Source organism: Myodes glareolus, chromosome 1 (genome assembly GCF_982192425.1).
Source record: "Myodes glareolus chromosome 1, mMyoGla1.1, whole genome shotgun sequence".
NCBI classification, from domain to species: Eukaryota; Metazoa; Chordata; class Mammalia; order Rodentia; family Cricetidae; genus Myodes; species Myodes glareolus.
The window spans coordinates 80,192,091-80,204,431 of record NC_142026.1 but is presented as its reverse complement, the minus strand read 5'-3'; the positions used below and the strand labels follow the sequence as shown (position 1 = coordinate 80,204,431).

The window sequence follows — 12,341 nt, the reverse complement described above, 5'->3', positions numbered from 1 at the left end:
TATATTATTTTAGCTATTGTGAGGGATGTTGGTTCTCTGATGTTTTTTTCTCAGCCCTTTTATTGTTTGTATATAGGGGGGCTACTTTTTTTCAGTTAATCATATATTCAGTCATTTCACTAAAGGTGTTTATCTGCTCTAGGAGTTTCTTGGTTGAATTTGGGTGGGTGGTTGCTTATGTATACTATCATTTCACCTGGTAATAACTTCTTCCTTTCGAATTTCTATTCCCTTTTACTTTCTTTTGGTTGCCTTATTGTTCTAGCAGTACAGCCTTGTCTTGTTCCTGAAGATCAGACAAACAAAACAGCCAAGCCACTAGAGAGTTCTTACCTCTATGAAACGTTCAGACTGAAAGACTAGTTCCTGTCTCATTTTGGTTTATGTTCCTTTCTAGTGTTAGTATTAAAGCTGTGCACCACCACCACCTAACCTCTATGTCTAACTAGTGTAGCTGCTGGGATTAAGGTGTATGCCACCTCTTCCTGGCCTGAATGACTGACCAGTGTGGCTGTTTTGTGTTCTGATCTTCAGGCAAGCTTTATTTATTAAAATACAAGTTAAATATCATTTCTGGAAGTGGTGAAAAGGAGAGTTGGGACTGTTGGAGTTATATTGGGCTGGCAAGGGCAGGTTTGCGGGCAATGTTAACTGGGGTTCAGGATGCTAGCCTGATCTCTGGGTGAAGCAGATATGGGGCCTGGAATCAGTTGGCAGGAATCCTGGGTGATTATTTATTTATTTGTTTGTTTATTGTAGCCCAACTGCTTCCTCCTTCTAATTATCTGCATCCCATTAATTTTTCCTTGGTCATTTGTCTGTTTTCAGCTTTTCATATGTCAGTATTTCTTTCAATTACTTAGAATTATTATGAGGATTTAGTTATATTTCTTATTTTTTTTCCATTAGACTTGTTTATTCAAGTATCCAAAAACACTCTTTCCACTTCCTCCCCTCCTCCCAATACCCTCCCGCTCCCCCCACTCCCTCTCCTCCTCCCTCACCATTCCCAAGAGCAGTCAGGGTTTCCTGTCCTGTGGGAAATCCAAGTTCCTCCCCCCTCCCTCCAGGTCCAGGAAGGTGAGCTTTCAAACAGGCCAGGATCCCAAAAAGCCAGTCCATGCAGACGAAACAAGACCCAGTGCCATTTTCAATGGCTTCTCAGTCTTCATTTGGACCTTGGGGGCTCAGTCAGCCCCCATGTCAGCCACATTCAGAGAATCCGGTTTGATCACATGCTCGTTCAGTCCCAGTCCAGCTGGCCTTGGTGAGCTCTCATTCGATCAGTCCCCTTGTATCAGTGGGTGAACGCACCCTTCGTGGTCCTGACTTCCAGTGCTCCAATGTGGGTCTCCGTCTCTATTTCCATCCATCATCGGATGAAGGCCCCCTCTGATTTTGCTTTCCTTGCTCACGATCTCCCTCCCTCTGCTTCTCATTTGGACCTAGGGAGTTAAGTCCAGTGTTCCAATATGTGTCTCTGTCTCTATCTCCATCCATCGCCATATGAAGGTTCTGTGGTGACAAGCAAAATATTCATCAGTATGGTTATGGGCCAAAGCCAGTTCAGGCACCCTCTCCTCTGCTGCCCAGAGTACAATCTGCGAACCTCTCCTTGGGCCTGGGAACCCCTCCAGAATCAAGTCTCTTGCAAACCCTAAAATGGCTCCCTTAGTTGAGATATAAACTTCCCTGCTCCCATAACCATCATTCCTCCCTCCCCCCCTCCCATTCCCCCAAGCCATCCCCAATCCTCCCCCTCTCCCCTCTCCCTAACCATCTTCCCTTACTTCCAGCCCCCCACCCCCCATGCACCCAAGTTTGCCTGGCAATCTTGCCTACTTCTAATATCCAGGAGGATAACTATATGATTTCCTTCAGGTTCACCTTCATATTTAGCTTCTCTAGGATCACAAATTATAGACTCAAAGACCTTTAACTATGGTTAGAATCCACTTATGAGTGAGTACATACCATATTCCTCTTTTTGGGTCTGGGTTACCTCACTCAGTAAAGCGTTTTCTATTTCCATCCATTTGCATGCAAAATTCAAGATGTCATTGTTTTTTTTACCGCTGAGTAAAACTCTAATGTGTATATGTTCCACACCTTTTTTAATCATTCTTCTATTGAGGGGCACCTAGGTTGTTTCCAGGTTCTGGCTATTACAAATAATGCAGCTATGAACATAGTTGAACAAATACTTTTGTAGTATGATAGGGCATCTCTTGGGTATATTCCCAAGAGTGGAATTGCTGGGTCCTGAGGGAGGTTGACTCCCAGTTTCCTGAGAAACCGCCACACTGATTTCCACAGCGGCTGTACACGTTTGCATTCCCACCAACAATGGATGAGTGTTCCCCTCACTCCACATCCTCTCCAGCATAGGCTATCATTGGTGTTTTTGAGTTTAGCTATTCTGACAGGTGTAAGATGGTATCTCAAAGTGGTTTTGATTTGCATGTCCCTGATCGCTAAGGAGGTTGAGCATGACCTTAAGTGTCTTCTGGCCATTCGAAGTTCATGTGTTGTGAATTCTCTGTTCAGTTCTATATTTCTTATTCTTGAATGCTAACCGTTTTCAGGATGTCCAGATAGCCTGCAAAGTTTTAAAAGTCCTAGCAGTTGAAGGATAATATATCATTATCAACAACAAAAAACCTTGATCTTTTTCTGTCCAGGGGACCTTGCTATGTAATTCAGGCTTTCCTGAAATCAGTGATCACTTGTTAGTTCTGTGTTTTAGACATAACCCTACTTTGTTCATGTGTATCCCAATGGTTTTCTGTAAAATATTCCACTTATGTTCAGATTCAGAGAGTTGTCACTATGAACTTTGCTTTTCTATTATCAGTATAACCTTGGATATACAGATGAAAATTTCCTAAGTTTAGGTTTTATAAAATCAAGTAATGTTAGTACTTATATTTGAAATGTTTGGTATGCCAGATCTTGTAGTATTACTGCTAATCATAGTTTTGACATATAATAAATGTTTGTATACTATTGATACCTTTAGAGTTGATAAGACAGGATCATTCTTCATAATTCATGTTGTTTTATTTTCCTTTTGCTTATATAACATCATTAAACAGCAAAAATACTTTATATTTAATAAATCATATATACTCAGCATAAGTTTTTGTCTTATGATTTTGTATATGGATTCTATATTAACAGAATTTGATTAATGTGACTTTCTCACATGGGAGTGTAGAGTGTAGCATTTTTGAAAAAGAAATAGTGTATGCATGTCATTTCAGCTCATACTTAAGCCTGAATCCTTTCTAGAAGAAGCATGCTATATATATTGAGCTAGTTGAAGGCTCTGAACCCTAACATTTGTTTTTCTTCCGTGTCTGAAACCAACTTGATCTTTGACAGTTTCTTCATAGGCAAGTAATATTTGCATGAGAACTTTTCTGAACTGTGTTTCAGAGTACGGATTTGTTTGATAAATTATTTGTAAAATTTGGTAACCAATCATAATTGATTTAAATGTTCAACCTATTTTTAACTCTAAAATGATAGCTGTTATAGTAAACTTTTTGGTAGCTGGTAATATACAGTCTTTGTAAAAGCCAGAAAAATGTGGAAAGTAAATTAAATTTTAGAATTTTATTGATTATACCAGAGAAAACTTAAGAATAGCAATTTTTTCTATGATGAAGTTACGTATTCAAATTATAATTGTTTTTAAAAACAGAATTATGATCTTTAATTATGTAATCAGAAGTAGTCGTTATACAGGTTCTGGACATTCTTTGCCATTGTAGATACAGAATTTTCTTTTACAAGTTGATTTCTTTTTTAAATATTGTGTTCTGCATATGATTAGTTTGACCTCATCATTTTGTTGTAAGGGGTGTAAATGAGTAAAAGTTCATTTTGTTATCTTCTTTTAAAGCTTTTTGAATTGCTGGGACCTGAAGGACTCGATCTGATTGAGAAGCTCCTCCAGAACAGAATTACAATTGTAGATCGATTTCTTAATTCCTCAAGTGATCATAAGTTTCAGGTTCTTCAAGGTAAGAGTTTGGTAGTAATTTCAGCTTATATTTAAACCTGTGTATACACTAGTTACTAACTGGACTTAGTGAATTATTTGAAAAAACATTAAGTTTGGAATGGGACATGTTGGAAGGCTATGGAGGAAGATGGAGTGGAGTAATGGGGCTAGATATGGTTATATTTCTTTATAGCTCATTGAAATTCAAAAACAATGTGTTTTAGAAAAGATTTGTTGGCTAATAAGCCTTTTAGATATAATTGTGCATTTTATGTCCTTTTGGTATTACTAATGCCATTCTTTTATATAAAATTGAGACATAACAGACCATGAAACATACATAAATGACACAAATAGGATATATTAGTGTTTGGGCATAGCATTTTTTGGGGGAGGAGGGTTGGCATCTTAAGCAATATGGAAGATTATTTTAAAAGCATGAATACATATATTATTTATTATATACCCAGTAGTATTATAGTTTGCTTCCAACTTTTTATTTTAAACATTTTTAAACCTCTTAAATTATAATACAGTAGATTCTTGAAATATTTGACTGTACCTATGTAGTTTTACCTCTCATTAACATTTTGTTGCATTATTCATTACACACCACACACACACACCCCCACACACACACGTGCACACACAGAAGAGAAGAGAGGAAGGTAGAATGGGGAAGAAGGGGAAGGGAGAGAGAGAAAGGAGAGAAAAGACAACAAGAACACTGTATAAGCCTTTTCCTTAACAGCTTCAGGAAATTGTGTACCTCGGGTCAATGCCCTGTAAACTCCTATGAGTACAGGTCAGAACATTGACAGTCACCCTTACAACTGCTATGCTACTATTACACTTAGACAGTGGAACACCAGATATTGTATGTATTTAAACTTCCCCCAGATTAGGGACAGTTGGATAAAAAGCAAAATAATAAAATAAAAGCTACCTGAGGTATCTTGCCCATAGGGCTGCCAAACTCTGGTTTCAAATAGCAAAGTAAAAATGAAATTTCTTGAAACTTTTGGTCAACTTTTCCTTGCCAGCCTTATTAACTGGGATTTAAAAAAATCATAAGACTATATGGAATTGTATACTTTTAATGTCCATTTATATTGCCTGCACTTTGCTTATTTTCTATTTATGTCATTTCATTTTTTTTCCTCTGGTGATGGCACTAAAAAGGCCTGATGGAAACAGCCTTTATTTAAATCCAAAGTTACTTATGATTCTTCTCTAATTCTAATAAATGTTCTTAGAAGGCTGGGATTGCATTACAATTGTTAGAAACATGGTCCTCCCTGGGATCTTCTTCTCTGACATTCATAGGCTCCTCTCTTTCCGCAGTAAATACAAAATCATGCATCTTAGAGATCACCTATTCACCATTAGCAGCTAAGAGTATTTAGGCAAATTTCTGTTACATTGCATTTTTTGCTGTTTGCTTAAGCAGTATAATTGCAGCAGCAGCAACAAAACCTGTTTACTGATTTTTTTTTTTCTTGTAATTCTCACTGTGAGTTTCTGATGGTACAGAATTTAAGCTATGAAATCTCAAGTCCATCATCAGGTTATCATAATGGCCTAAGTTGGAGTTGGGAAAACTGATTCTAGGGATAGTTAGATGATAGTTAGATTTGATTCTATACTTAGATTCTAATTCACCCACTGTGGTGGTTTGAATATATTTGTCCCCCAGAAGTTCATAGGGAGTGGCGCAATTAGGAGGTGTGGCTTTGTTGGTGGTGAGTTTAGCCTTATTGGAGAAAATGTCTCACTATGTGGGCAGACTTTGAGGTTTCTTAGGCTCAGAAACCACCCCATGAGTCAAGAAGATGTAGGAGTCTCAGCTCCTGCCATATGTCTGCCTGTAGGCTGTCAAGGTCTCAGCCCTGAAGATAATGGACTGAAGCTCTGAAACTGTAAGGGAGCCACCCCAATTAAATGTTTTCTTTATAAGAGGTGCCATGGTCATGGTGTCTTCTCACAGCAAGAAAAACCTAAGATACCCACCAAACATTCAGTTCCAGACCAAAGATATGAATGTGAAGTAAAACTGTGAACCTTCATTTTAATATCGACTTAAGACCCTAGATTAGATCAATTTAAGTGGTATTGAAAACCTTGAGGTACTTAATTTAAATCTCGAAATTTAAATAATTACAAGGATTACATGAAACCAACGTTTTACAAATGCCCTTTTAAGGCTTTATAAGGGGTAATATTTTAAATAGTAAATGGTTAATTGACACCCATAGCCAAGTAATACCTAATTTAGAGGAGGGATTTTTATTGCTATATAAGAACTACATTTAAGTTTGTAGGTGTTTTATAAACCAGATACCACAGGTTTTAAAAATTTGTTATCTTTAGTATTTCTTATAGAGAACAGGTTGCTTGTATCCATAATAAAAGTTCTACATAATTTCTGTCTCAGTCTAGTTCCATTTGAGAAAATTTATTTCTACTCTATTAGTAACTGAATGAAAATTTTGTTTTTTGCACTAAACTTAGTTCAGGCTTTATAAAACACTCCAGAAGCTTTTACTATGGACTATTTTTATAAAACTGCCACTGTTTCTAATGTAGAATTTTGTTTTAAAAGGAATATATTTGCAAGAATTCTTCTGCAATGTCTTTAGGGAAGTTAAGGAAGCATCACCATAATTATAAGACCATAAAGGTAGTGTTCAGATTCTCCAAAGCAGAAAATTTTAAGACTGTTTTATCTTTTATTATATCAAATCTGTGGACAAAGATTCCAAAACAGAGAAGGAGGAGTCTAGTCACATCTGCAGCTGCTCCGCCCATCCTGCCAGGGATCCAACTCTCTGCTGCCGCCTGTAACCTCATAACCTCTGTTCATCAAGGGCCAAGGGTACCAACATGTAGCTCTGCCAATTCCCTCATCGGCCTAGAGAGAACACATGACCTTGCCCTCAGTTCTTATCTGATCATGTACCCAGAGAAGACCATGCCCATAGGGGTAAGTTACCCCAATACCATTGGCCTATAGGATCGAATTTTCATAATAATTCTCCATGCTGGCCCTGAATATAAGATCTGCACTGGTAAATTGTAGGCAGCTCCGTGTTGCCATGTGCAACCTGAGTCCACCCAGAGTGACTGTAACCGTTTTGACAGGTACATTCTCACCAAAAAAATAAACCAAGGAACAGTGTATTTTATCCTTAACCTTGTAAATCGTGCTTCATTTACGCCTTTTAAGTTCTTTCAAAAGGCTGATTATGCTTCAATTTTGGAAACATTGATTTGAGTGGACAGAAGTAATTTAACCAACTACTGTTATATCTGGAACTAAGAAATATAACTTTCAATAAAATTAATGAAATCCAAAATAAAAGATTATTAGAAACTTAGATATTTGAAATTTAGCAATTTGGTCTTTTATGAGACGCTCTGAGCTCTTCACATACATGGAAGAGCTAATTTCATACTGCCCTGACCACAGGGATTCCATTTACATGCTGGAGGAAACCAGCAGAATTTAAGAACAGATAAACCCTCTTTATTTGTAAACAGTTTATTTTTTCATAAGTAATAGTAGTTCATACTTCAATCCTGAAATTTATAAGTTCTGAAAAGTTTGTGTTATCTTGGTTAGTATTCTAAATGTTACTACCACCATATACATGAATTATAGTTTCACATTTTTTAAAGTTGTAGTGTGTCAAAGAGTAGTTAGTAATCCCAGTTATGATCATATTCTTTCTCATTTTACATAATTTGTTCTATAATGATAACATAGAAACAATGTATTTTTTAGTCAACACTAAATATTAATTTTTTTTCAGTGCTGGAAATTGAATTTAGGGCTTCATACATGCTCGGCAAGAATTCTACCATTGAGCTCCTTTCCTAGTCCCAAAACTAAATTTAAATTGTTCATAAGTGTATTTTAGATATCTGTCTGAGAAATGTTTTCTACTCTTCTCACATGGCTTTTACTTTTATCCTTTATAGGATTGTTGTTAATGCTGCTTCTATTTATAACTAGCTATATTCTTGAAAATTTTGCTTATTTGAGCAAAATACTTTATCTTGCATAATTTTAATTAACATTAATTTTATTGATTCTTTGGGAGATATACATCAGGCACCGCAATCTCACTGATTTCTTAGTTTTTCCATGTCCACCCACCATCCTTGTAGCCTGCCCCTACCAAAGAAGATTTCAAAAAGAAAGGAAAAAAAGACACTTCATTCCTCCATCTTTTGCTTCTCTCCGTCATGTACTCTTTTTGTAGTGGCCTTGGGACCTGTAGCATGTCATGCAGTATATCCTTTTGCCTAAATACCTTTCCTTGCAAATATTCATTGCAATGAGTTGTTGGTCTTGTTCAAGGCCTCTGCCTTCTGGTACACCATCGCTACTGGACCCTCACTGAAATTTTTCTCAGATAGCCTAGCAACCATTCCTCAGGACCAGTCAGTCCCTTCACGTGCTCCAACAGCTCATAGATGGGGTAGATGTTTGGGTGGGTCAACTCCCAAATCCTGGATATGGACCTGGGTATAAAATCATTAATTCCGTTAAACAGTATAGCTTAAGAGGAAATCATCTTTATAATAATTCACAGGAAAAAATGCACAATAGAATGGGGATATATCCATGAGCTAATCACACTGCATTAAAGGGAGTGGGAATCCCCTCAGAGCCATTCACATTATGCCAGATACCAGACAAAACTTGCAGTGACAAACTTGTAAAGGCACAGTGGTCACAAGAGGCATTCAGGAGCCGAAGCCCTTGGGGCCTCCTGTATTGGAGATTCACCTATCAGTACATGTGAAAGCTTTCTTAATCTGGATTTTTTGGCATTGAAAGTTAATTATAAATTATATGCTATTGTGTAGAATGTGAGGTGTATGAGACAAGACAAAATTTTTATTAAAGATATAAAATTTCAGGTTATTGTAGGTCAAAGTCTTTCTTCTTTTATACTTTTGAAACATATGTTCTAATGCTAATAAAGCCACATTTTAGGAGATTATTTTATGTGATTGAGAATTAAAAAGGTTTACTCTAAGTTATATAAGGGTGCAGTGTGTGAGAAATTTTAAGATTTGACTAAGAATAAATTTGAACCTCATTTTACTGTCTTGGTGCTTTGTTTAATACCTCCCCTGTTCTAATTTGAATTTTTGCCATTTGATACAATACGTTGTACCTGTGCTCTGTTCAGTGTATAGATAAGTCTTATTTGGTATTGTCTTCCTAGCCTCGTTGTGCTGAATTCTCAATATTGTAAATGCTTACTGACTTTGACTCCTTTTAGTGGAAGTTCTGTTGGTTCCTTCTGAACTGTAGGGACTTGGAAAGACTTTAACTAAACACAAAAGGCATGGAGTGGTAGTGGCATGTACCTTTAATCCCAGTATTCAGGAAACAGAGACAAGTAGATTGCTGTGAGTTCAAGGCCAGCCTGGTCTACAATGCAGTTGCATGGGCAGCCAGGACTGTTACACAGAGTTCAAGGCCTGCCTGGTCTACAAAGCAGATGCAATGGCAGCCAGTACTGTTAAGAGAAACCCAGTCTCAAAAAACCAAACCAAATAAATAAATAGCCACAGAAGGCAATCATGTTTGGAAAACATCCTGAATATTGAGATGATCACACACAAACTTAACTCATACTTCATAAACAGTAAGCTTTGGTTGATTTATTTCTCCTGCGTTTCTATAAGAAGGTGGACAGTAATGTTGTTTTGACCATTGTCTATGGATATATCCTGAGCTGTGAAAAGTAATAAATGTATAATCTAGAATAGCAAGGCTAATTACTTAGAGGAAAGTTGTATTTAATATATAACATTATTATTTTGTCACAGAAATAGTAAATTAATTTAAAATTGATAATTATGTATTTAAAATCATAAACAAATTATTATAAAAATATGCAATTTTTGCCATTCTGATGTTATATGAAAAATTAAATGTTCTCAGTATCCCTTACAGTACTGAATCATTAAAAAGAAACTTCTGCTGATTTTTCTTAAGTTCCTATGCAATATTATGTAGATACCATGTTTTTAATGTTTTAAAAATATATAATGGAGTAAATCAGCTATAAAAGGTGAGTTGTTAGAGAATTGGATTTTGTTATGTTTTTGTGGGGGAAAATGATTTTCATAAAGGTCATGTCTGAGATTTATAATTCATTATATTTTTAAATTACTTTACAGATAGTTGTAAAAAAATTTTAGGAGAGAATGCCAAGCCTAATTATGGATGTCAAGTCACTATTCAGTCTGAACAAGAAAAACAGTTAATGAAACTGTATCGCCGTGAAGAAAAAAGGATTTCCAGACAAAAAAAGGCTGGAGAGGATGGGGAGGCTTCTGGGGAAGGACTTTTGTCCTTTGATCCTAAGGAACTCCGGATACACAGGTAGTAAAAGTCAGGTGCTGAAAACGTGAAAGTGGTGTGATTTTACTTGTAATTTGTTCTTTAGTTTTTTAGTAATTTGGTGATTCTCTTACAACCTTGCTTTCTATGACAAAGTAAAACAATCACTCTTTAAGCAAGTCTTGATTGAATTCCTGTAAGTGAAACATTTCATTTATAGTGGTGGGCTAGTCTAAGTTGCCCAGTATACACTTTTCAGTTAAGTTACATGAGCGCTACAGGGATATACGTTTACATATTTTTGTTTTCAATTTAATGATATGTTATTTCCTTGTTATTGAAAAATGAAAATGATTGATGTATTTGTTTAAATTAGCAGTTTTGAACCTGTGGGTCTCCATCTGTTGTCAGCCCCTTGGCAAACCTCTATCTCCAAAATATTTACATTGATATTCATAACAGTAGCAAAATTACAGTTAAAAAGTAGCAAACCATCCTTACTAACTCTTCTGTTAAAGTAGCAACTGGATACTTAAAACATATTTATTTCTCCTAAAACTTCTAGGTTGCTAATATCTCCCTTTGTAGTTGAGGTTCTGTCTTTTTAATGGAGTACTTAGAATAACTATCATAATGGCTTCGTTTAGGTATATGACTTTATTTTTAAAATGATAGTGTCAAATCTGGCTTTTTATTTATTTACCTTTTTATTTATAGAGAACAGGCACTTCTGAATGCTAGAAGTGCTCCAATTCTGGGCAGGCAGAGAGACATGGAGGTTGAAAAAATCCGTTATCCCCATGTTTATGATTCCCAGGCTGAGGCCCGAGAAACATCAGCATTCATTGCTGGTGCCAAGGTATGTCATTGTAATATAACCACTTTTGGAAACAGGTATTTTCTGAGGAAATGCCTGCATAGATATTTCCTTGTGTCCTTGACTATATTTCCATTAGATACAATATGCGGAATTAAATGTGAAAATAATAGGAAAAATGGAGTATTGCAGTATATCTTTTAAGTTCCTGAAATATATTTAAATATGTTTTGTATTTTAGCAAATTTAAATATGTTCAGTATTCAGAACATATTCACATTTTTTTGATTGTTTCAGTTTGTATTTATGAATTGTATCCATTGTTTCATTGACTGGTTAAACTTAGACTGTTACATATTTTTCTGGTTATGAGAGAACATTTGTGCTCAAGAATACTGTGTAGCTAGTGTGTACTTTCAGTTCATCACCTTACTGTGCTCTGTGTATCATGAGATACCCGATTTCTTAATGTTTGTAGGTATAGTTCATGTTTATTTTTCTCTCATTTAGATTTATTTTTTTGTATTAGCTGGATTTATTTGTTAGGACTTTGTCATAAAACCAGTAACATTTTGTCATCATCTCTAATTTAACTAAAATCTTACCAGAGCAGTTGTTTTTATTTTATTGGAACTTTATTTTTGATGCTTATAGATGATTTTACCAGAAGGAATTCAAAGAGAGAATACCAAGCTGTATGAAGAAGTACGGATCCCTTATAGTGAACCAATGCCAGTTGGCTTTGAGGAAAAGCCAGTTTATATCCAAGACTTAGATGAGGTAAGATGAGCTTTTGAGTATGAAAGTTATCATTGGTTAATGAATCTAGTTAAGAATATAGATAACTGGTTGTTTAAGAAGTAGGCTGTTGGAGTATAAATGGCGAAAAGGATGCATGCCTTTCTTCATACATGTAACATGTAATATGTGCCTTTGCATTACATTTGTTTATCTTTTGTTCATTTTGGTCACTACAACTAAATTTTTGCATGTATGTGCTCATGTGTGTGTATATGCACATTTGGGTACAAGTGCTTTTCTCACTTGCCCAAGCTAGACAACAGTCGTGTGCTTCTGTGCCATTTTATTTTAAATGTAGGTGCTGGGTAGCCAAACTCATGCTTCTTTAGTAAGCATGTACTGTCTTA

General features: G+C 35.9%; 1 protein-coding gene across 2 annotated transcripts in view; it reads left to right on the top strand.

Moving 5' to 3' along the window:
• Window positions 1-12,341, top strand: part of Ascc3 (activating signal cointegrator 1 complex subunit 3) — a 317,613-nt gene that overhangs the window by 60,599 nt on the left and 244,673 nt on the right. For both annotated transcript variants that reach the window (XM_048449042.3, XM_048449043.3), the window contains exons 5-8: window positions 3,908-4,028; window positions 10,214-10,418; window positions 11,094-11,235; window positions 11,848-11,973. In XM_048449042.3, the coding sequence (XP_048304999.3) occupies window positions 3,908-4,028; window positions 10,214-10,418; window positions 11,094-11,235; window positions 11,848-11,973 (594 nt within the window). The remainder of the gene's footprint in view (window positions 1-3,907; window positions 4,029-10,213; window positions 10,419-11,093; window positions 11,236-11,847; window positions 11,974-12,341) is intronic.